Here is a 27428-nt window from a genome sequence, read left to right as displayed (position 1 = left end):
TCAGTTGAGATCTGTGCTATGTATCCGGTTGGGGTGAATAGCAACTCTACTCTTTATACTCCACATTTTTGTGTCGACAAACCAGCTTGTGATGAAGCGAAGAACAAAAGTCCAGTTCAAGGGTAAAACTTTTATATTTACATAATACAAAAGACAAGTTTTTTATTAATAACTCTTTGAAAATGATAACTCCGTCAATTTAAAAGAACTAAAACCACAATACGTGTTCAGAAAAAATTGCTACTGTTATAATTGTAATTCACTAAATGTCAGAGACCAGTTAACTGTGAGTTTTCCCTCTTCCAAAGTACTCTTCAATAGTATAAAAAGAATTCCGTAGCAGACGCAGTTTCACTTTAGTCTTGAATGTCCTCGCACTGAGTTCTTTGAAGTCATCGGGCAGGTAGTTCCACAATTTTGAGGGCTTCTTCTCAAACAGAAAAAAGACGATATGCAGGAATATGGAAAATTTTTACTCGTCTGGTATTGTATCGTCAATGTATTTATAATGGTCCAAATTATTAATAGTTATCTCTGTATATAAAAGACAAAGCCCTTACTCAGTCGTTATCGTTTCCCCCAGTCCCAACCAAGGCACTGAAGCTGACTCTGCAATACATCGACACAATCCAATTAATAATTCACCAGGCGGTGGTGAAAATAAAATATTGAGTAAAACTTCTGGTCTCTAAGGAGGAGTTATGATTCAGCAAAGTGGCAACTCATTCCTTTGGCGCATACAGGTTCCTGTATCCAAGACTGAACTCGGCCAAACGCAGAAAACGTTTCTGCACCTTTTCCAACTCCAATTTGAGGTATTGTTGGTGGGGAGACCAAATGATGCTGCAGTTTCCCAGATGAGGTCGAACCAGAGAGCAGTTAAGAACTGTCAGACTTCGAATGCCATTGAATGGCTTGGACAGTCTCCAGCTAAGGCCGTGAGTGCGAGCATACATATTACAAGCGCTAAACACTTGAAAATCTCAAGCAAGATTTATGTCGATGATCACGCTTAGGTCTATCACATCACTGATTCTAGAAAGAATACTGCCGTCAACGAATAATTAAACCGAACTGGAGATCTTATGTGATGAAAAGAGATGCAGGCACATTTATAAATATTCAACAGCATTGCGTTATTTGTGCACACTCTTACCCCACTCGAACATTTTCTTTGAGGAACAAGATAACGTGGATAGAAGATATCCTCTATAAATTCTCAGATCATCCACAAAGAGTAGGTGCTGGCACCGAAGATTTAGTTCGATATCATTAATGACAAGTTGAATAACACTGGTCCCGTAAATAAACGGAAACCTTATGGAACCTTGATGCCGCAGCCAATTCCCTCGTGAGAACAGACTTGAATCTGACCATGAGAGTCCTGACTCTAAGAGGAAACACTTCAGTATTTGGCGACAGAAGCCGTAAATATGTAGGTGTATAAAAACTCGGTTTAAAACCTTTGTAAAATCCGGTTCGATGGTATTAACTTGGACTGAGCCAGAAAAAGCATCGGCAATGTATAAATGTATCAAAGGAAGGTTTGTGGTTAAAGAACTGCCGGCCTTGAACCAATATTGGTAGTGAGTAATAATATGATTAAATTTGGCGCTAAATGACATAATAATATATGTAACGAAGTGACTTTGCTGGATATGTTGGCAAGACTTTCGTTAGGTTATCTCAGGTATTTTGATTACTTACTTTTAGCTTGCTTAAATCTATGCTATACAATTTTACATCTAAAGAAGAGGGAAGATGACGTAACGTTTCTTTACCACTTAACGGCTGCAAATGTACATAATCCTTTTATCTCTATATTATTAATGTTGTTAATTAACATACAAATTGTGACCGGTGACTATTGTACGTTCTAGGATTAATCAGGAGACATTTCAATGGTGCGAGCCGACTAAGAACCCATATGATGTTCGTGTTGCAGCACCTAGGGCAAATGGGGTGAGCTGTTGCCACCCAAACGCCATTACAAACAGTCCAAGCAATTCTTCATTTGCCTTCAGGACTTTTCCTACATATTCTCGTTACGCTCCTGGATTTAGAGCAGCCTTGCGTAAGTAAACTTGTGGTTTTGTATTAAGCTTTCCCTACCCATGATTTTATGTTCGACACGAAGGATCGAATCATTTAATAATCTAAATGATTATTAGAAGTGACGAGCCAGCTAGGGCCGTAAACCGTGCTAATCAATCTGCGTGAACCTTCAGGATTTAGCCAACATAGTTTCTTACATTTCTTATTAAATTTAGTTTCAGTGTAAGATATATTTATACTTAATGAGAATGTAAGTAGACACAATATACGTTGTTGGAGTGAAGAAGTCCCCATTTATGAAGGAGAACTATAGTTAGAAACACCGAAATGTTAACCTGTGGGCTTAAATAAGAAACAATCATATTGTAGCCTTTTATAAAGAGTGGTATTTAATAGGAATTTATGAAAGATCAGAAATGCAATTATCGTGGCCGCTTTATTTTCATGACGTATCTTGCCATTTCTACGCCTTTGACGAAATTAAGTGCTCCTGCGCCCCCATCTCTTCCCACAAAAGCAGACTCCCAGTAATTGCAAGAACAATTCACATTCACAATGCAGTGAAACTGTAATGTAACACTTTTTAAATAGTTTTAGTCAAATCACTACTACTAATACTTCTTGAAAATTTATTAGGCCTGAGTTTAAAAAGCAATAAAAATAAACTTTAAACAGTACTTTACTTACTTATTTTTAAAAAAATGTTACATTCATGACAAAATGACCTTGTTTATATAAACTATGCACTCATATCACATGTACTTTAAGAGAAAATATATTTATTTATAATAAGAAATAATAGCCTAAAACACTTGAAGTTTTGACTTTAAATTTAGATTTTTAGTTAGTTTAATTTTGTTAAATTAACCAGGCATCTTTTATTATTGTTAAAAGCTCACTGTGCGTGCTTTAATTTATGCAAATTCATTTATGACATCATCAAAGTTAAGTTTTTAAGTTGTTTTGTATTCAATTGATAAGCTTGCCAAATAGATCAGGTGTCTTTGGCCAGTTCTTGACCGTAAATAGCTCTTAATAACTTTAAGTTTACGAAATTTCCTTCCATACGAAGCAGCGCTAACGGGCATTGTAAGTTAAATTCTGTAAGCAATCTCAATATTTGGGTAAGCATCTCTTAGCTGATGCTTATGAGTTACCAAAATTTCTAAATGGGATGCCGAGCCCAACTGTTAAAACACCTCGTTCAAATGGAATTTGAAACTTCCAATTTCTCTTACTATTTCAACAGCGTTCATGTCTCTGCTGTACTTGACTGCACAGTACATCTTTTGCACAGGTTTCCAAATCAGAGTCTGTTGCTTTTTTTTCATTAGTGACCCTGATAAGAATCCAAAATCATCTGAAACTTTTGTGTAGGCCTCTGATCTTTTACTAATATCGATTATTAATTTTCATAGACAATAAAACATTCTTGGAATTCATGTCTTTGAGGTATGAGGCAACTTCATCCATTGCCATTTCTGAAGATAAGGCCTTATAGCTCTCTTAGTTCGTTTATTTGGAAATGAACTCTCAATGCCAATTTCATCACATGTTGATACAGCTTTGGAAATTATATTATCCACACCATCACCACGCTGTTTCCTAATCTTCTTGGACAGGCTATTCAACAGTTTTGACGCAATGTCAAGAGACTTTATTTAGCTTGTAATGACTTGTTTGTACACTCAATTAATATTAATATTTCAGGCAAAAATTCAAGCGGGCAAATAAACTTAAAAAATCAATGTTTTTGATAATGCTTAAATCCCCAAAACAGTTTCTTTATTCAATTCATGGTTGTTGGTCATCTCCTTCAAAACAGTGTATAATGCCTTAATGATTTCTCAATATAAGTGATAGCCTGTCTTTTTTGAAGACCATCGTTTGTCACTGTGTCACTTCAGAGTGCTACCCAAATACTGTTAAAACATTCCCATCATATCGTTGAACCACTGGCAAAACAGAATATACTCGTACTCTGTACAATACAAAAAAGTGATCATCGTTGGGGACACATCTGCTGCATGCACACCCGCCAAATTCCAGCTGTGCGCGGCACATGGCACAAATCTACCTTAATCATTGATGTTGCCAATTAGATCTTGTAAACCATTGTAAATTCCTACCATCTTCGATCCGTTATCGAAGCCTTGGCCACGACAATTATTTACGTCAAATCCATATTCTTTCAATTTTCTTAGAATTTCTTCTGAGATTCCTTCACCAGTTTCCTTGTGGGTAACAATAAAATCAACAATGCTCTCCACCATTTGAGCTTGATCACTAGAGAAATCAATATATCTTATGACTTGACTCATTTGGTCGGAATGCGAAAAGTCTGGAGTAAAATCAAGAATTATAGAAAAATACTTTGCTGATTTGATTTTCATCAAGATATGTCAGCAAGTTATTTATAAGTAATGTAGCATTCTTTTTTATTTTACGTATTCAATGTATTGTTTCAGTTGGGGGTGGTAATGGCTTATAAGATACAAAGTGCTCAAAATTACTCCATGGTTTTGATCACATATTGAATCTGATGACCCTAAGTGGTAAATTGTTCTTTGCACAGTGAAAAATCACACCTACAACAACTATTAATATATTTCGCAAATGCTCCCCGTCCATGTTGATCAATTTTTGAACAGTTGCATCTAAAGATACATTTTTCTTTGGATACAAGTCTCACTTCTAGTTCTTTCCATTTGAGATACCATATTCTGTGAATTTCTGAGTTTTCATGTAGTTTAATATGAGGGTTGAGCTGCTCCCAGTCATTAAATCCTTGTTTGATTTGAGCAAATACTTCAGAGCTAGAATGTTTTTCAAAAATAAAAAGCATGGAAAACAATATACTGCATTTTTATGCACTGTACAACAACCACTTTCTTTTAACAGTTTTATTATTAGGTAGGTCTTTAAAAAAACCACTTACTGCTCAAGTGGCTCCCATCATCTGGCATTGGAAATTGAAATTGTTAAATATTTATTTATGTATACAAGTATAACAAGAACAGTGTCTTTAACATTTGGCCATTTGCAAGGGTCATACTATTTCTTGTACCTCTCCCTCTGAAACAGTTCTACTTTCATCATGTTTATATTCATGAGAAACTTCGTCATTTTCAGAAGTAACCTCCATTTCAACAGAACCTTCCAATTCGTTTTCCAAGTTTTCTTCTTCATTTCCATTTCCATGATCAATAATCTTAGACGTTGGTTTAATTTGCTGTTTCAGCCAATTTTCCATATTAAGGGCAGGTTTCTTTTTCCTTTCTCTCTGGCTGATCTAGCTTTTCTGAATGCACTGCCGGGGAATTTTTAGTCTCCATCCTAAAAAATGAGGGGGATTTAATTTTTAAAAAATGTATTCTTGAGTAAAATTCTAATGACATCATTTTTCTACGTGTACTTCCTAACCTCAAAAAATACAGCTTTAGCTTTGTCCAGACATAGGTTAGGCATGCATACTGGGAGCATGATAATCCCCCCAGGTGTGATTCTTATGCCACCGGTATTGCGCTGCCGTATTATTATTAGCTTTGAACGCTGCAAACCACCTAGTTAACAGAACTTTTTATTACTAATGTTACTAACACTGTAACGGTATTTATTTATTCTCTTATCTTTTTAATTTTGCTACAATACGCCATCATATGTTTTCATCAGAGGTATGAAAAATGCTTAGTTTATAAAATTTTTTCTTCCACTAATTTTGCACTCCCTCACTCTTGCGCCCTTGGCGGGTACCTCTTTCGCCAACCCCTAAATACGTCTCTGTTTATTATGACCTCTGTTGACAATTTTTTTACCAACGATTTTTACCAAATTATGGTTTAGACATACATACGAATTTTTTTCGGGTTTTTCTTAACATAATACATTAGAATACTATGTTTAATAGAGGCATCCCTTTCTTCGTTCTATATACCAAAATATAACACCGAGTTCCTTATTAATAGTGTATATATTTGTAAAATCTAATAACTACTATCAAGTTTTTGAGATTTGTTATTTTATCGCTATGAAAATTCTTATACGGTTATTACAATAAGCTGATTGAGAAATACAAAATCAAAAAATCAACTGTGTAACAAAAATAAGTAAACTCCTTAAAAGTCCATTTATACAATTTTAAGGTCTATTTCTTAAGAAATTCTTTTCACCAAAAACTATCTCCATGAACTCTTTACAGTAGACCTGTGTAAAAATCTAAATCATGTAAGAAGTAGGAAAAGTCAAACATACGATTTGATAAGTAACGTAAAGTTAGTCCTGTTTGGCTATATTAGCATAACTTAGCTCCAACAATATTCTAACTTGTCAAAATATATTTTAACGCAAATAACTAAAAGATATATGGTAACAGACACAAAAAACAGTTTCAGAATGCCTCGTGAACGTCCAGCAGATTTCTTGTCACTTACAAATAGAATGATATTTTGAATAAGACAGGGAATTCTGGATGACAAAAGATGTGCCACAGCGACTCTCCCTCCGATGTCAGTAGCGTAATTGAACAATAACACTCGAACCAAAACTCCAAATTTCGTTTATGTCATATTAAAAATTACATCAGTACACAATTTATATGCCTACATTTTCTCTGTTATAGGTCTTAACTCAAAGTATGTTTAATTTTCCAGAATTATTGTAACGTTGTATGACAAGAGATACATCTCTTATTTCAGAGATATCAAATATTATAATGTAGTTTTAGTCGTCTGCTTTAGTTGTATGAGTAGACTTACACAAATGTATGTGATATGACGGTGCGCCCGCCCTTAGACTGTATACATAAGTTCGTCTCTTTTGCCTTTTTTACTTCAGGGTGGATATTTCATGCTTGTCTTCTTGGTATTCCTGTTTATCTCCCTATATAACAACCCTATTTGGGGTTTAAATATTGAAAGTGGCTCATCAAAACTAGAACTGATTGAGTTGGTTGACTGAATCTGGTTTAAGGGTGTGAAGTGTGAAAGGGACTCAAAATCTGATTTAATGCATAGTCTGTTTTAGAGTTGTGAAGAGTGGTAGGAACAAAAAACTAGAACTGTGTGGATGAATAATCCGTTTTAGTGATGTAAAGAGTGAAATATTTCAGTTCAAATTCACAGATTGTGATTAAGTCCAGAGCTATTGAGAATTTTATGAAGTGAGCTTCCTTTGGTTTGTTTAGCTTTATCAACGAATTTAAAAGTGTTGCAAACCTGTATGTAGCGTTCACGCCTATTTTCATTTTGTTAGTGTTAGGAACTGCATGAGATATATTTTAATAATAACAATATATAACAATAACTACGTACCTTCGTCAAACAGTTAACTGTAGTTTCGACTAGTAGTGTATGACTACAGTTTGAACTGTTTGTCGAAGGTATACATATATTGATATTAATCTCCATATTATATAGCTCTAAACTGCAGATTTACTAATAACAATAACGACGTACCTTCGTCAAACAGTTGTCTGCCAGCTGGCGTAGTGGAAGGTTGTTTTCCTTGTAGCTACTGCACTGTGTTTCGTTATGAGTGATAGCTGTATTATTTGTAGTGATCCAGTTCCATCTGATGATGAATTTGCGTTTTGCTCCATCAATAAATGTAAGTTACACTTTGATTGTGCTGGCATATCAGAAAATACATGGGTTACTATGGGAACTGCTAGACAGAAAAGCTGGAAATGTAAAGTTTGTAGAAATAAACCTGTGGCTTCTGAAGCAATGAGTAAAATGCATGAGGAATTTTTGCAAAAAATGCAAGAAGCAATTAAGGAACAATTTAGTATCCACAGTGAAAAATTTAATGAAAAGATAAATGAACTTACTAAATCTGTTGAATTTGTTTCTTATAAAATTCATGAATTTGAACAACGCATCTTTGCTTATGATAGTAGAGTAAAAGATTTAGAAAAATCGAATGAATCTCTTATTGCTCAAAATCGGGAGCTGCAAAATAAATTTACATTGTTACAAGAGCAGTTTGATGGTCTTGATCAGTATAATCGTAACCGAAACATTCAGATTGACGGTGTGCCTTATGATGACAGAGAGGCGGTTTCTACTATTATCTCGAAACTGGGTGATATTATCGGAGAACCTGTTAATTATGAGGTAGATATTCAAGCGGCTCATCGGATTCCAACTCACAGAAAATCTGGAATAAAACCTATTGTCGTGCAGTTCTCGAGTAGGCAAAAGAGAGACAGTTTTTTGAAGAACGCAAAGCAAAAGAAAATTAAGTCCACCCAGGTTATAAACTCAGCCCCTGACGCATATATCTATATAAATGAACACCTTACCCCACGCAACAAGGAATTACTTTACAAGGCAAAGCAATTAAAGGAGAAAGGATTTACATATGTATGGCCCAAAGAGGGGAAAATATTTGCCAGAAAATCTGATTCCCCGAATCACAAAACTATATGAATAAATCTAACATTGAGCTGGAAAAAATCCTGAAGACATTTGAGGGTTAAAATGACTGTTTTAAATATTTTTCTTAGTACAAATGTTTGTGTGTGTGTATGTCAAGTAATGTAAGTTTCAAGGGAACCAAGTTACATATTTTCCATTTAAACATTAGAAGTTTGAGGAAACATTATGATGAGTTTTATGTATATTTATTGCATCAAGAAAAGCAATATGATATAATAATATTATCTGAAATATGGATTAAACGTGGTGAAGAGGAACAATACCAACTACCAGGATATGACATGCTGGTTCAGCCCAGACCAGACAACCAGGCTGGTGGCATTGCTGTGTACCTGACCTCTGGACTGCAACACTCTTATCAGTTGCTATTGCTGCCCACTGCTGAAATTATTCACATTTCCTTCAAAGTTGAAAATTAAGATAAACTTTCTTACAAAATATCGTTATATGCTGTTTATAGGTGTTGTAAATTTACGTACAATGCATTTAAAGTAGATTTTGAAAATATACTGCAGAATTCATGTGATCCAACCTTAATTATTGGAGACTTAAACATATGTACACTAAAAAATACAGGATCTGGTAAAAGTTATTTAAGTTTAGTTTCTGCTTATGGATTTAAAAACTGTATTACCCTTCCGACAAGAATTAGTAATAACTCTGTAAGCTGCCTTGATCATATTTTAATTAGAAATTCTAAGAATATACATTTTGATTGTAGTGTTCTAAATCTGAATATAAGTGATCATTTTGCTGTAACTGTTGAGTTATCTGCTCACACTAATATCCATAAGGAAGCCAATAATAATACTGTTCCGTATTATAGAGTTGTTGATGAGGGAGTAATGCCCAGACAACTATGCACGGCTGATTGGGAAACAGTTTATTCTACTGATGATGTAAACGAATGTGTAAAGAATTTTTATGGCATTTATAACTCTTGTCTCGAAAAATCATATAGATTGAAAAAGATAAACAGTAAAAATAGAAAGCGTAAACCGTGGGTAACTAATGCATTAGTTTCACTAATAAATAGGAAGAACACATTGTTTAAAATGTTTTCTATGAATAGATTGGATCAAAATATTAAAGTAGAGTATACTAGTTTATCTAAGCTTGTAACAAAAAGAATCAGGGAGGCAAAAATAAATTATTATTCTTCCATCATAGAGAGAAATAATGGTGATAGTAAAAAGTACTGGTCTGTTGTAAGGGACATAATGAAAAAAAGAAAGCATGAAATGAAAAAAGTCAATGTTAACAATGTAATTTTGCCTGTTCATGAAAATGAGATTCTTATTAGCAATTATTTTAACAATTATTTTGTAAATATAGTGAATGATTTAAGATATGAGTCTTTTGGGTGTGACATGTTTGTTGAGAGTCATTTAGATAGTGTTGTTTACTTTGATAAGTTCACCATGGGTATTAACGATGTGCTTAGGATATGAAAAATATGAAAAATACAAAAAGTTCTGGTCTTGATGGTATAAATATTTCATCAATAAAGAATAATATTGATACATTAGCACCAGTCCTTACAGCCATTTATGACAAATCATTGAAACAGGGTGTCTTTCCCACAAGCTTCAAGGACGCAGTTGTGGTGCCTGTTTTTAAGTCAGGTGATGATATGCTCGTCTCGTCATATCGGCCAATCTCCCTTATAAACACTATTGCTAAAATATTTGAGGTATTTATTAAGGAGGAGCTTTTAAAATATTTTTTAAGCCAAAGCATTTTTTCACCACAGCAATATGGGTTTTTGCCAAATCGTGGTACTGATTTGGCAATTGAAGAACGTATATGTGAAATAACATCATTAGTAGATCGCAGTAGGTGTACTTTAGCTGTATATTTGGAATTTAAGAAAGCGTTTGACGTTGTAGATATTGATATATTATTAAAAAAAATTAAGGGATATGGAATAGGTGGCCTTGCATATAAATTACTAGAATCCTTTTGCAAAAACAGAAGACAAACAGTCAAAATAAACAATACATATAGTGAGTTATTGCACATTAGGTATGGTGTTGCTCAAGGTGGGGTGGCAGGTCCGTTAAGGTTTTTGATCTATATCAATGATTTGTTGAGTATTCCATTGAATTCTTCCATATTTGCCTATGCAGACGATACTGCTATTGTGTGTTCAGCTGTGAACCGATATGCCCTTAGATCTAAAATAAATAGAGATCTAGAGGTTATTTCAAATTGGTTAATATTAAACAGGCTATTGATAAATAATTCAAAATCTAAATGTATTTTGTTCACTGGTTCTTCATGCGATGTAGATAATCTCACGTTAGAATTTCAATTAGTCTGTCACAATCATCAATGCTTATATGAATGTACATGTGAAAATATTGGATTTGTTGACTCAGTTAAGTATTTAGGCGTTTTTATTGATAGTAAGTTAAAGTGGAATAAACATGTGGAGTACTTGGAATCAAAACTCAAAAAAATCAATTATGCTTTATATTATATAAGGAACTTTTTAAGGAAGGAGCATTTAAACTCCCTTTACAGATCGTGGTTCGAAAGTACAGCTCGTTATGGCATCATTCATTATGGGGGGACTTACCCTACAGTATTAAAATCAATTGTAATGATACAAAGGTTTGCAATAAGAACTATCCATTTTATTAAAAAATCAGAGAGTATATCTTATTTATTTTCGCAGAATGATTATCTTACAATTGATCAGTTGTATTTGTTGACTGGTTTGTTGCATACACATAAGTTTTTTGGCAAATATAGCTTGAAACAATTTAATGCTCCTATGCGAACTTCGCGATTCATTACTATTTCAACGCCCAATTTCAGAAAAGAATTTTGTAGAAGACAGTTTTGTTTTGTCGGAAAAGAAAATTTCAATAAGATTATTGTACACTTTGGTAACGACATTTTAAATGAGGGGAAACCTCGTTTTAAAATGAAAGTTAAGAGCGCAATTCTAAAAAACGAAATTAATATAATAGTAATGGTATTAGTCTGCATCTCAGAAGCATAGTTTATATATTTTGTGTATTGACAAAATTTCATAATATAGTAAATCGTTTTAAACTTTGTTCGTATTAAAAATATATTTATTGAATTGTTAATTATATATGGTTTATTGTTGATATTTCTGTTAGAATTTGTTGTTGATCTGTTAGTTGTTTTCTGTATATTATTGTTGGTTTGTATTTGTTTATTTATTGCAGATGGTTTTGTTAGATGTAGCTTGAAAAAATGTATTGTTGATTTTTAATAGTAGTTTATTTATTTATTGTTGATATTTTTGTGAAAATTGGTAGTTAAATAATTTGCCACGGAATTTACTGTTCAGATACGAGTTCTGTTAAATATAGAAAATGCTTGTTGTTACTTTATCAAAAGTTAAAAGTGTTGATATAATGACGAACTAATAATTTTGTTACAAGACTGGCTGACAACTAATATTGTATGTTGTAATGAATTTTGTTTCGTATGTTAATAGTATTTCCGCGCGAGCTCTGTGAGCTCTTGGAATGTTGAAAAGTATTGTGAACTTTCTTTAAATAAAGCATTTGTCTAATATCTACTGTCTACTGTCTACAGTTCAAACTGAGTAGTCATACACTACTAGTCGAAACTACAGTGAACTGTTTGACGAAGGTACGTAGTTATTGTCATTAATTATTGATGATTTGTTTATACGGACACTGTCCTATAGTTGAATGTAAAATCGGAATAATTGTTATTATATTAATAGTATTGTACCTTCAAATGATGGTACAATACTATGATGGTTTCTGTAGGTCTTGTCTGTACAATTGTACATATTCATGATATAAATAGTTTTTTTTTTTTTCAGAATGTGAACTATATTCTAAGAACGTTTGTAACGATGTTGACGACATGTGCCCCTACCGAATCCTTTACAAGAACTGGACAGAATCCGCACCAATGGAAGCATACCATCAGGTAAACATATAATTATGTGTAACAAAAATACGTTATAAAAGCTTTGTACACGTAGCAAGAAGCGTAATAGGAGTCATAGGAAAAAAAATATATTTGTGTGCACGGAAAGAGTCCAGATGCCTAAATTTGCTTTCGCTGTTTAATCACTCTTGTCCAGTGATAGGAAGGAGCAGTTTACACTCTACCGTGTCTCGCAACTATTTTATAGTTGTTCAGTATGCAAAATAGTATACGATTACGTGTATCCTATCTGGATTACTTTAGAATTTATCTGTTTGTTTTTTTACAAAACTACTATCTCAAGAATAGTTCGAGATAAATTCATGAAACTTGCCAGACACCTTTATCGTACAGAGTTACACAGATGAAATCTATAACTAGATAAATATCAATGTTAAAAATAAATAATAAATAGTGTTCTCGTATTACATAAAAATCTAAATTTAGTTCGATTCATAATAATGCTAAGTTACTTGTTTCAATGCTTGAAATATATACTTGGACGGGGGTGGTTTTGTGCACTGGGGTTAGGTTCAGTAAATTTATTCAGCTATTTTCGTTGAGTGCTACCATGAGTGTAGTTGCAGTAGAATGGTCTTGTAAACACAATCCTCTTAATAGAAACTTTGAGAATTGTTTGTTTCTGCGTAAATCTTGAGAATTTCCTCTTAGTAAAATAAACTTGCAGTAAAACCAGATTCCATTCATTTAATTTTTCAGGCAATGATTGGAATTAAAAAACCTCGGGTACAGGTATTCTTCTGCCAAGGCGCCCTCGTCAGTCGCCAGTTCATTTTGTCTGCAGCCTACTGCGGGGAATATGATTAGTAAGTTAAGAAGATCTAAATATACCACATTCAGTCACATACGTATTGTAGCTAGAAATATACCAACTATTAAGAAGTTGCTAATTTAAAGGTGAAGTTAGGTAGTAAAAATTGAATATAAATATACATTTTTATAATTTTACATTTTTATTTACAGTATATAAATAGCTTTTCATTTAAAATGGCAGTTATATACTACTTACATGCATGATAAGTACTATTGAATTCAGTATTTATTGTATGTGTCTGATCGGTAATATTTTTCATACCATTATAAAGGAGAAAACCTTGACTAAATTTATATAAAACAAGAACGCAGCCAAGAAAGATTGTTGCAGAGAGTCAAGACAACAGATATTTTCCCAAATTGGACAGAAAGTAAGGCAGAATTTTGTTCCTTAAAAATTTCTTGACCCGTATTTATGTTAAGAACGATCTTTCATTAGTACATGTCAGTAATACTGAATTATTTAAATAAAACTAATCGTTTACTCAAAACTTAATTGAAATATTTGACATTGAGGGGGAGGGGTCCGCACCCCTTAGACAACCTCGTTGGCTATGTCCTTGATATAAAATTATTGAGGCCATTCTTAAATTTACTCCATATACAGCACCAATGAATTGTGTACCACAGCGTACAACTCACTGTTGTATTCTTATGGTACTATTACAATAAAAGTATTATTATTAAATTAAATTACTGCCTGCTTAACCATTTTTTTAGAGGCCTATCCCCTTTTAAGCCTTATTCTGCCTGTCCTCATAGACTACTGGCTTTTAAGAGTGTCTTATCAAAAAGAAAAAGGGGAGGTGGATACAATAAAAGGTCGATCGTACTAATAAAAAGTGCTACGGTCACAGATAGAATTTGAACCAGCGCTATTTCTACTTCGATCGAAAGTCTGACGTCTTAAACCACTCGGTCACCGGCTTTCCCAGATATTACTCGTATAATTATACAAATAAAGTACACGTGCTTATAGGATTTATCAGAAATATTAATTATACGATTTAATTTCATAACTAATATTAGTCTATTACATTAGTCCTTGTGTATCTTCATGACAGTTTCTTGTTGTCCAGTACGAAAGCCAACTTGGTGCTGTTGGGAGACTACGATACCCGTGACGTCGGGGAGCCATTCTCAGACGAGTTGATCACCTACATAGTAGAACACATGGACCTTCCTCCTGGACCGAGAAAATTCGTCCATTTAGATACCGACTTCTACCACTCTGACATCATGCTGTTCAAACTGTGGCGAACGATCACGTTTTCTGCGTTCAGACGCCCTGCCTGCATCGTTCACGAGAGCCATGGTCTCGAGTGGCCGAAATGGATCACGGGCACATATGGCCTGTTCACGGGTTACGCGAGTCCATTTGGAGGTATCTTTACAGATGGGCCAAGGAATCTGAGCGCGCGGCCGTGGCTCTACTAGCCATCCACGAAATTGACCTCACCTACGCGCTGTCATTCTGTGATTGATTTAAAAGAACCGAACTATCGGAACACCTTTTATTAGAATATAACCACGAGAAAACTGACTAAATCATTAAATATTCCAGTGCCTGCCTCTTGGGTCACGAGGATACCGAAGTATGGGCTCTAAGGGAAAGCCCAATGTTTTTGGAAAAGACCCCCGTCAACCAATCACGCGGCCGACCGGCCCACGCGCGCAAATCTCTTGGCTTATTTGTACGTCTGTCCAGCCTATTTCCATGACGGAGCATTCATTAATAACTTTGCAGATATTTCGATTTGTAGTGTTTTCGATCAATTTTTATAGTCATTAGGAGATTCTATACTGAAAACTTACCATTTAAAAAGTTCAAAATGTTTTGTATGATTCAGCTTAAGGGTCTAAGTTTGTGTACTTCAAAGAAAATACAACAATCATACTTTTATTCAATTTAAGGGGATTTAGTACTGCCTATACTTTTAATTTTAATTTGTACAATTTTAAAGGAAAATTCCTCAACAACTACTAAACGTAGAGCCGCAAAATATTTACCACATGTTTACTATTATTTTATAAAGCTACTGAGCTTTTTCTTAAAATGTTATCTAATTATGGAAAAGAAACAAAATAAAGTTTTAAAAACAGTTTTTACTGTGATAATATTTTTTTCTTATTTTGTTAAAATATCTAATGAGTTAAACAATAATATACTGAATATATGGGATACAAGTTGTAAGTCTATATCTTGTATACTTTTTGAGAAATGTTCCTTTTTATAATAAAAAATACGACTTTCAGAGAAATAGAGTTTTGTTAATTTACAGAGTTTTAGTGAAGGCCAGATCCATAGGAGGGTTCAGATTTACTGTCGTTGGCTTCCTCATCCTCAAACTTTCTTTTAGCAACCTATGCTCTCTGGTTAGCTTTGTTAAAAAGTTCTCTAATGTTTAAGGCTCCTCTTAAAACCTTATTTTGGTCATCAAGTAGGCCGTCTATTGAAGGTCAAGGCTTAGGAGTAGACAGGTGGAGCTAAGGTTGGTTACTGTAGGGAATTTATAGCATGACCGGCGACTACGAGATGCGCCGTAGGCAAAGACGGAACTAAAGTGGTGGGGGGTGGAGCGGCTCAGTCTGTTGCCGTATTCAGCCTTGTGAACTTCGGTCACCAGTCTTCTATACGTGCCGCCCTAAAAACATTCGCTTGTGTAAATTCACGAGTTGTAATACAATTTGTGAATTAATTGCGTTGTGTTCATTACGTTTTAAGTAAAGAGTTTGTGATGGATCGTAATGTAAAAAGTAAAATTAGAGGTAGAAAGGTTATACACAGCCAAACAAGAGAAGTGATTGCAAATGTTTACCATTTTATGAAACGGGAAGCAGAAACCAACACACTTATAAATTTGAAGAAAGTTCAACAGCGTGTCGTAGAGGCAACTGGAATTTCAGAAAGCACCCTCAGACGAATTTTGAAGGAGGAAAAAAAATAAGTCCAATTGTCAATTCTTTTAGTACGCCCAACAAAGTAAGAAAACGCAAACATACTAAAAGTGATCTGGACAATTTTGATTTGGGCGTAGTTCGAAGAACAATAAATAATTTTCATCGACAACAAGGCGAACGGCCTACATTGAAATCATTATTAAATGTGTTAAGGGAAAAATAGATTTTAAGGGAAGTAAGTGGGCGCTTACAAAAATATTGAAGAAGTTGGGATTCCGCTGGAAAAAAGCTACTAACAACAGAAATATTTTAACCGAACGTTTCGAAATCCGTGAATTACGTATTAAGTATTTAAAACGTTTAGCCGAGTATAGAAATCAAAAAAGGCCAATAGTGTACATGGATGAAACATACTCACTCAACACACACCAAAACCAATGGTTGGACAGATGGTACCACTTCGGGACTGAAGACACCTCTAAGTAAAGGACAACGATTTATAATTGTCCACGCAGGCGGGGAAGGTGGATTTATTAACAATGCTCTACTTGCGTTCAAATCAGGGAAGAAGTCAGGGGACTATCACGATGACATGAACTACGAGAATTATGAAAGATGGGTAAACACTAAATTAATTCCAAATTTGAAAGATAATTCTGTTGTTGTGATAGATAACGTCCCCTATCACAACAAACAAGACGATCCTGCACCAACAACATCAAGCAGAAAGGCCGAAATGATTAAATGGCTTTCCGAGCGTAACATTGTTCACTCAAGCACTATGTTCAAACCCGAATTGTATAATCTTATACAAGCCCACAAGCCCACATACAAAAAGTACAAAATTGATTAAATATTTTCTAAAAGTGGACACAATGTTTTGCGCCTGCCACCCTACCATCCAGATTTAAATCCAATTGAACTAATTTGGAGCCTACTTAAAGAAAGAGTAGCGAAGAAAAATGTGACATTTAATATAAATACGGTGGAACAATTGGTGAAGGAAACGTGTGATTCGATCACTCAAGAAGATTGAAGGAAAAGGTGTGATCATACGATATCTGTGGAACTAACTTATATGGAACTCGAACGTCAAATCAACGAAATGACAGAACGGATTGTTGTGAGACTCGGCGAGGACTCCGATAGTGACGAATGGGATGAATAAAGTGGCAGTGACGAAGACAGGGAACCTATCGTTGACAATAGTGACAGTGGTGATGATGACTTAACGGGAATTGTTCCCTTTGAGTTTTATTAAGCGCAGCGAAATTCAAGGAGTAGTTCTGTCAGCAGTGCATGTACAAGGTAAGAACATAATAACAATTAGTAATATGTTTCATTTATGTTGTAAGGCGATGATTCCAATATTTTAAATTTTTTTTAATACATTGATATCGCAATGGGGTTTTGTTTATGTTAAATATTGCGTGTGGATCGTTGGCGTTATTGTTATTTTAAGTATAAATCATTAAATTAACTTGATACAAGTTGGTAGATAAAACTGAGTTTTTTCTTATTCTACTGTGTATATTGACAAATTAGTTTAACCAGTTTTATATTAATTTTTAATTTAGCAGCTAGGCTATGTCAGTTGAAAATTTTGTAGTGTATAATTGTATCTACTATCGTAAATCCTGAAGCTTACACGGTTAGTATATGATAAATTGAATTTTAATGGCTAACAAAGCGTAAAAATTACAATTCTGAACTGTTGTCGTCGTTGGAGATCAAGAATAATATAAATTCCTACCCTTTCCCAATTTATGAGAACCCTTTCTTACCACCGGGTATCTCTACTGCGAACTCATTAAGAAGGGTGAGCTATGAACACAATTTCGGCAGAACATAGTCATTGTTAAGATCACGTACATCCGGTCCCAATATTTCCTAGATTTCCTGTATTGAATTCCCCATCATAAAAGTCCGTCGCCGTAACTTCAAAAGAGTTTAGAAATGTTCAAATATTCTCAAGGTCTCCTATACTAAATTGCTCATCATAAAAGACCACCGTGGTAAGAACATAAGGGTCTAGAAATGTTGGCAAACACTACAATATTCGGCTCCCGCCACCACTATGAGCCGGGAGCCAAAAACTCTCAGTAGGGTTAGTAGCACCGTATTCACTCCCCTACTTTAGATTGTGCCCCCACGCGCTCAACTCCTCCACTCCTCACGCGCATCCCACCGGTCATGCTATAACTTCCCTAGAGTATTTGCCTATGCCTACCACCCTGATGTTTCGTACTTTAGAAAACACCATGAATTTGGGAAGCCACAAACAACATTCCTTTCAAAACAAGGCTACCGCACCATAAACATAACCAACAGACATAGAAACATATGACAAAGTTCAATGTTACTAAACTTCAATTATTCCCACAACATAAATTCTCAACCTAAGTTGCGTTTTACTAGAACAAATAATGCAACTTGGACGAATAAAATGAAAAATAAACAGTTCATGTCTATTTTAAAACTGTTTTAAAGTATGCTCTAATCATCAAAAACACATGTATTATACACCATTTTAACCAGAAAAAGAACTATAAAATAAAAGAAAACAAAATTTGAAAAAAAATATTTTCAAGGTACTAGGCATGGAATTATGTATGCATGGTATTCCATGCATACATAATGCATGGTATTCCCTACAATATGCATGTCATTCGTAAATGTAATTTTGGTTTCATAACTAAACTTAGCCTTCCTTTAGACCAGGTAGGCTCCATTTAATTTTCTTTCAACTTCTGGCAAGTCCTTTCTTCATTGGCAGTTACAGTATACGCCCTTCCTTCCCAAGGACGTAGCCAGCGAGGGGATACAAGGGGTCTGGATCCCATCCCCAAATTTTGAATTGTTTCCATTACTTACTCAACACAGTACTTACTCAACTCAAGAACTTTTTAAGGAACGACATGGATCCTTACATTCTATCCACTTTAGAAATATATCAGTTATCTTGACCCCCATTAATTCTTTTCCTGGCTACGTTCTTGATCCTTCCCCAGTTATTTCGTACATTTATTTATAACAATATACTAGAACTGCTTTAAATGTATTTTACTCGTATTCAGTTTATATTTTACAAACAGTTCTTATTTCTTACTGTGTTTTTATAACAGGACATTGGTCCACTTTAAAAGGCATCTCGTCAGGGTTCCACATACAGTATTTTTTAGGTTTATTTATTTATGTATATATTAATTATGCTGTGCTCTTAAAGAATTTAATTTATTTTGCCGTTATTCCCGTTACCCTGCTGGATTTATTTTATTTCTATTCTGTAGAAGTTGTGGTTGAAAATTACCTGAAATTATTGGTTTCAGATGAGGGCTGGAGCAATAACGTTAAGAAGTTTATATTAGAAGAAGTTTTATACCACAATAAGCTTTGCATTGGATACTATGGAGTAAATGACTCAAGGCCATTTCCGATGAATGAATCAGTAATAGGCGAGTTTTGTGCCACTGTGCCGAATTCCAAGTTCCAGAAAGAATATGACTTACAGTATCCTTCACAATATGAGCGCTGGGGTCCCTGCAAAGTTTGTACCTTCTGCTACCAATATTTTCTTAGCATACGGCGTTATTGTTGTAAAACACTAGACTAATATTTGCGAGCTGTTAGAAACTTGTTTTAACTATACTGCTACATTTATGGATATTATTTTAGGTTATGAATATCTACATATTATAACATATATATACACACACACACCAAAATTACTTGTTTAAAAGTATTTAGATTCAAAATTTAAAAGTTTTAATGGCCGCCATTTTTAAAATACCAAAGATAATTTCTTGGTATTTTTAAATAACTGATTTTGATATTGTAAAATTTGGTAAAATTTAATTTATTATTTTTTAAGATATTAATTTTTTATTTAAAACACATACAGACAGACAGATTGGAAACCAAGCATAGGAGACCCATGTTAATATGGTGAAATATGTTTGTCTTAACCTGAGCAATAACGTGGTATATCTTTGTCCATAGAGTTACGGCACACCCTGTATTTGTAAGAAGTACGCTAAAGTATCGTTTAAAATAATAGTTTAATAATACTGTAGTTTTGAGGTTGCAACTATACCAATAGGTAATGTGGGTTACTTATTTTATTTCGTTGTAAGATAACTATTTAATAGTAAGAATTCTTCTCAACTAGATCCCTATATAATGTTATTGTTATTGGTAAATGTAATTACGGGAATATTACTGTTTCAATCTTACACATTAAGAACTGAACTATACGCCACAATTTAAAGTAGGCTTGTCTTTGTGCGAATGGTTACCAAATCTTTTCTTAACTACTGGTTTTTTGGTTCAAATCGAACGCGAACCTCTATGGTTAACCCTATGGTTATTAGATATTTTATTTAAATATCATGAAACGCAATAGGTAAATTCATGTTTCAAAATGATGTCGGCTTTTATATTTATATGTAGGACTTCACCAACATAGTAACACAAGCACGTCAAATAACCCAATAAATGTAACTATTGGATCTATATTTTCTATAAACTGGTTAAAAAATAATTCAGCATTCATACTTATAATTTTACTGCTTCAATATAAATCTATTTTAAGTTTATACCAAACATTGCTTTATGTTCTATATATTTGACTAACATGTACTTTTAATTTTTTGCCAATAACCAAAACAATATAGTATATCTTTGGTTTGTTTCGGAAAGTTTAATCTTTTTTGTAATATTTGCTTGTAAAAAACCAAATTGTGTAATATTTTGGCGCAAGGCCAAATAGTTTCAGCTGATGAGTTATGTTCGCAACACTAATAGCGTAAAATTGAGGCTGACTATACTTAAATACTTGTGTAAAATTTATTCTGAAGTAAAATTACACATTCGTACAGAGAGACAGTCAAAAAATCAACTAAAAATTTTAAGGCGTTTTGAAATTGTCTTTATTAAAACGACATATCTCCTAAGTCCAATAAAATGTCTTTTACAACACACAACCTATATAAATATAAATAAATCAGCAAATTAATAATTTCTCTGAGTTGAAGGTTACAAACGTATTACTTGAAAAGTATCAACGTGAGAAACGACCATATAAGATTATAAAAGCATACATCCTATAAAAATTGTTTTTATTTTTATACTTACAACATATTCCTACAGTCCTACAGTAGAATATTTATTCTATTATATTTCACAGAATTTATCGTAAGGGTCCAAAAGAAATTAGATAAGTATTATTAATACAAATTTTGTGATTGTCGTCAAATAAAAACACAACTTTAGATCCGATCTGATTATTTCTCTTGCGAGTTAAATCGCTTAGATTTTGCAAAGCTTCGATCTCATACATTAGTGTTAAATTATATTTAATCTCAATATAGAACTAAAAAATACATATCAATACAACTTGTAGTAAAATAAATTATATTGTATCTGCTATATTTGTGTAAATGATTTTGTTTCATAAATTTATTTTTTTCTTTTCAAAAACCGTAAATTAGTTTAGTTGCTAACTGATAGGTTTTTTCGTACATATTAATAAAACTGTTAAGTCTGTTACAAAAATGAGCACACTCTGTCGTAATTTTTCTAGCTATATTATAATCAATTTGAACACATTGAGTGATAATTTGCTGTTTAAAAAAAACCCGTTTAAAAATAAATAAATTATTTTTCTAAACCAAAAGACTTTGTTTATTATGTGCGATTAATTCTCTATTTTCAACAAATAAATTAATTTGAATTATTTTGAATTTAAAATGTTTTTGTCAATTTTGAGCAATATTAATGGTCAATATAAAATACTATAACGCAAAATATTTTAAATTTGTATATAGATTGGAAGTAGCGGTACATAATATACTCCCAATTATGATTGCTTTTGTTTTCAGTTATAATTCTATTCCTGTATTTGATTTTATCACTTTATATTTATAAACAAATAAATTGCAATTAATGCTGATGGTAAAATTACTTTTTTTATTCATAAATCAAATAATACCTGGTGTTGGATAAGGATAATTTAAAATTAATCAACAATTAATAAAAATATTTTTGGTTTATTAATATTTATTTTAGTATTATAATAAGAACTTATTGATAGTTGCATTTCTAATATAAGTATAAAACTAATAGCAGTGAATAATTTTTTATATTTTATTGCGTTGTCTAAAGCCAGTGTTAGGAAATAGAAATATGTAATATTTTAAAGATGTGAGTTTAGTTGTATTAATTTTGTATTATATAATAACGTTTATTTCTTTCGATTTATTACATCTATTTTTTGTAATTTGTAATTTATGACCACAGCTAATACTTCATGTCTTCTTGATTACATAGTTCAGTTTATTAACTGGCATTAACCCGTTAATGAATTTTTAGGTACATAAAATGATTTTGCTTTGCTGCTTTTTTGCTGCATTTTAAAGAGATACATTTGTATAATTCAGGTGTATACTTTTTTAAGCAAAAGTTATATTTACCTATTGTCTTTGTTTTAATGTATAATATTTTTATATATCGACCACTAGGCCACTTTCTCTATCCACACATTAAAACTAACCGCGGATACTTCAATGTACAATAAACACTATAAATAAAACCATAAATTACTCCAGGATGGGTGACACGCAATGACAACACAAGGTAGCTGGTTGCAGTTTGGGACTACAGCAAAATCATCAAGGCTACAAACTCTCATAACATAGGATCAAGGAAGTGAGCTGGCATCTAGTAGAAAACGCCAGAGCTATTGCATCTTGTGAATTATTACGGCAGACAGATTAAATAGGAACAATATAAGAATACGTAGTATCACGTCAGTACCACACTTTTACGCACTCGCAATGGCCGTAATATTACGTTAAAAACCGTGAAAGGGCAAGTTATTATTAATCATCGAAAGAGATTTGTATTACTCCTTGCCTTAATATAATTAGTTGTATATTTATATAAGACACTGCCTTTGCTATCATTATTTTATTTCAATATATTAGTTTTTTTATACAAATATATGATGTTTTATAAAAATGTTTACTAAGTATTTGTATATTTAAATGAAGATTTATAAGTTATTTAATATTTCGTAGTTTTTCCAGATAGCGACCTTACAAAGTAAATAGCAGCATTGCGAAAATAAAGGTTAATACTATAATTTCTAAAAGTTCTAGTAACTTAAACTAAACTTAGTACTAAGCTTGTACTTGTACATAGTTTTAATAAGTTGTTTAGTTAGTCTCAAACAATAAAAGGTTTCAAGATGGCAGATATTCCCACTTGTGTAGTTTTCATCTGAGTGTTTCAAAACATACATCAACATTGAAATATTGTATAACATTTTCAAGCAACATTCATTCTTAGTCAGTTTGCGATCACTCTTGGTTCGGAGAAGCTTTTAAGATGGCGCTGTTCAATGTTTTTTTTTGTATAGAACTGAATTGTTATAAGAGATTATGTTTAGAAACATCATTTTGGACTGATTGTGACTAAATCAAGTACAATTTTTTACAAAAAAAATTTAAATGATAATAACTATTTTTTCTTGTAATGTGTCGAATAATGTATTTTCTAGATGTTTAAAAAGTTTTTGAATACTTTATCAAAATAAGATGTTTAAACTAATAATACATCTTCAGTTTGACACTTTCAGATAACCTTTGAAAGCTACCTTTCTTCATACTAATCCGGGAGGGATTTTTTAATATTTTCAACCTAACGTAAAACTGTATACGTTCCAGTTTGACACGGGTGGAGCATTTACTTATCTAATGACAGTTCCGTACTGCCAACTCGTTGTCACTGGGATATTAAGTCAACCACCCCTGCACTGCACCTCTCAGAGACCACATCTCTTCCGGCGGATTCTTAGTAACGTTTTGTGGATTGAGAGGATAATATACAAGGATGACTTTGATATCTTTGGGTTCGACATGTCTTGGCCCACCTGTGACCGCCACAACTGGCAGTTCATATACATGACGTTCATGAATAGAAAGAATAATCAATGGACCGTTAAATAATTGTTTCGATCATGTTAGTACTGAAATATGTTTGTAATAATTGAGTTTATCGTTTTTAAATAAATCTTTCAATACTTTACTTCTCTTCGTATTTATCTGTGCAATTGTTTAATTATAAATGAAGGAAACTCATAGCAAGTAACAGTTTTAAAGTAAGCTTTTTCTAGAACACTATTCTCGATTTAAAAAATAATAATATACTTTATTTTTCATAATATAATAATACGATATTAATAAATATTAACACATCATTAAAATGTACAGGAATTTAATAAATAATTAGTATTCAATAACAGCGGGATCTCTCATTTGCTAACAAATAAGAGTTTTATCTTTAAATTAATATTGTTGTGCTTTTCATAACAGTTAGAGTAACAGTTTTTAATGTTTTTAATCCTTAGAACAACCTTACTGTTAATAGAAATGAAATATTTTTGTGTCACTTTTACTACTACTGTTTTAATATAATATTACTATATTTGATATTTTTTCTTTCAGAAAAAATCACATTGTGACGATAAATAAAAATACTTGTTAATAATCTTAATTTTTTATTTAATAAGTATGTTCCGGAAAGGAGAATACATAAAAAGAGGCCTGTTTGTCCTTGGCTGGATACTGCTGTAAAAAATATGATGACTGAAAGAGATATTTTGTATAGACATTACGTTAGAACAAGAAATGTTAATATATGGGAAAGGTACAGAGTACTGAGAAATAATGTTAAGCGATTATTGAGAGACAAACGAAACAGCTATTTTCAATCATTGATTTCTTCTGAGGGTACAAATAAAAACTTGTGGGGTGTTATTAGAAATCAAGGTGTTGGTAAACAAACCGGTAGGGTAATTGATCCTATGATTAATCTTGATAATTTGAATGATTATTTTTGTGGAGTTCAAAATACTTTTGACTTGAACCTCATTGAGTACTATGAGAGTTTAAGTAAACCTAACGAACAAACGTTTAATTTTTCTGAGTTTTCAGAGGAACAGATCTACCGTGCTTTTAATACAATCTCATCAAATGCAGTTGGTCCAGATGGGGTTCAAGTTAAATTTCTTAAGTTAATTTTCAAGGAAATAGAGCATGTGCTATGTCACATTTTTAATTACTCCATTAGTAATAGTGTTTATCCCAATGAATGGAAAAAAGCCAATATCTTGCCTTTGCCTAAGGTAGCCAATTCTGTACAATCTAGTCATTTTAGACCAATAAATATATTATGACGTGTACTGGGAAAGTTACTTGATAAGTTAGTATATTATCAATTAAATTAATTTGTTAATAGAAATAACATAATGTTTAAGTACCAGTCAGGTTACAGAAGTTGTTACAGTACACAAACAGCGCTAATTAAAGTTACAGACGATATTAGACGAGCTATTGACAATAAACGTCTAACTGTACTTATGTTGTTGGATTTCAGTCGTGCTTTCGACTGTGTAAACCATTTACTGCTAATGTCCATTTTGAAATCTTACAATTTTGGCAATGCATCTATCGAATGGTTTGAATCCTATTTGTCTGATAGAATGCAAAGAGTAAAGACACAAGGTGGAGCAACCTCTGATTGGAGAGTTAATTCTGTTGGTGTTCCACAAGGCTCTACGTTATCAGCCCTTTTGTTTAGTTTGTATATAAATAGGATAAGTGATAATATATTGTTTAGTAATACGATGATGTATGCGGATGACATGCAGCTATATATTCATTGTGACGTTGATAAATTGAATCATACAATTACGAACCTTCTTAATATTGACCTTATGACTGTGTACTTATGGTGTAGAGATCATGGTTTGAACCTAAATATAACCAAATGCAAACCAATTTTAATTGGATCTTCTAGACTACTAAATAATATTTTACACAATAACATAGCTCCGATAAAAATTGGCGAGCAGGCTATTAAGCTTGAAAAAGATGTTATTAACTTAGGTCTAAGGCTCAGTGATTCATTGTCTTGGAATAATCAAGTTAATTATGTCACTAAGAGGATTTATCAATGTTTATATCAATTTAGACGCTTACGTTTTAGACCTTCTTTGGATGTAAGAAAGCAACTAGTTTCGGCTTTAGTGTTTCCTATAATTGATTACGGTATTGCAGCTTACTGTGATGTTAACAGTGTACTAACGAATCAATTACAAAAAGCTCAGAATGCTTGCATACGTTATATTTATAACTTGAAATACGATGAGCATGTAACACCGTACTATAAACAAATGAAATGGCTAAAAGTGCAGGAAAGAAGGGAACTTAGTGTACTGAATTTAGCTTTTAAGATTTTAAAATATAAAAAACCAGAATATTTATTTGAATGTTACAATTTAATGCACAATGTTCATTTAAGAGCAACCAGATTCGGTAATGAGATGTATCAGTTTCCAATTCACAGGACTGTCACGTACACAAAATCGTTTTTAGTGACATCAATAAGATTGTTGAATAGTCTGGATGATAATATAAAAAGAATTGAAAAAGAACACATATTTGCTGGTAAAGTAAAAGATTTATTGTTATTAAGATATGAGAACTAACAAAAAGAAAAATAATTTTTAAAAATAATTCCTGAGATATGTAAGATATGCATGTTTAGAAATAGTGATCGATTGTTATCAGAGATATAATTGTCAGCTCAATGTAATTGCAGCAACATCACAGCTTTTGTAATATAATATTGATATAGTGAATAGATCATCGTGTAATAGTTAACGTCAAATAATTTGTCGTCTATGATGTGTATGTATTGTTATTTATCCTCCTTCGAGAACACCCAAGGAGGATCTTCAAACATCGATGTTACTCTAGGAACAAGGGACATAACGAGAAAAATTGTCAACTGGGAAGTTGTAGAAGAGTCACTGAGCGACCATCGACTTATAAAGTTTGAAGTGAAGGAAAGGGAGGTAGGAAGAACTTACAGAAATGAGGTGACTGAAGGATCGTGGAACGTAAGAGAGGCTGACTGGGTGAGATTTGATGGAGTTCTGGTTCAGGAGGTTGAGGGGCTGCAGTGGGAAGGAAAAGAAGCAGAAATATGTGCTCAGGAGCTTCAAGATGTGATCAAAAGGGTGATGGAGAGGACGGTGCCCAAGTCGAGGAAAGGTCAAAAGAAGGTGCATTGGTGGACAGAAACGATAAGTGAGATGAGGCTAAGGATGAGAAGATATGGTAAAAGATGGAGAAGGACACGGACTCAGGAAGACAGAAGATCTTATGTCACAGCGAGGAAAGCTTATGTATG

The 27428-nt window shown here is 33.0% G+C and overlaps 1 protein-coding gene across 1 annotated transcript in view; it reads left to right on the top strand.

The window, feature by feature from the left end:
• LOC124364669 overlaps positions 1-24257 on the top strand; it is a 32288-nt gene extending 8031 nt beyond the window's left edge. Inside the window, exons 4-10 of the mRNA XM_046820329.1 lie at positions 5-122; positions 1881-2074; positions 12328-12437; positions 13158-13264; positions 14351-14655; positions 19502-19719; positions 23897-24257. Coding sequence (XP_046676285.1) covers positions 5-122; positions 1881-2074; positions 12328-12437; positions 13158-13264; positions 14351-14655; positions 19502-19719; positions 23897-24178 — 1334 coding nt within the window. The 3' untranslated portion in view covers positions 24179-24257. The remainder of the gene's footprint in view (positions 1-4; positions 123-1880; positions 2075-12327; positions 12438-13157; positions 13265-14350; positions 14656-19501; positions 19720-23896) is intronic.
• The last annotated feature ends 3171 nt before the right edge of the window (positions 24258-27428 follow it).

Source organism: Homalodisca vitripennis, chromosome 6 (assembly GCF_021130785.1).
Source record: "Homalodisca vitripennis isolate AUS2020 chromosome 6, UT_GWSS_2.1, whole genome shotgun sequence".
Classification (NCBI taxonomy): domain Eukaryota; kingdom Metazoa; phylum Arthropoda; class Insecta; order Hemiptera; family Cicadellidae; genus Homalodisca; species Homalodisca vitripennis.
Note: the sequence above shows the minus strand (reverse complement) of the source record. Positions and strands in the feature narration are given on the sequence as shown.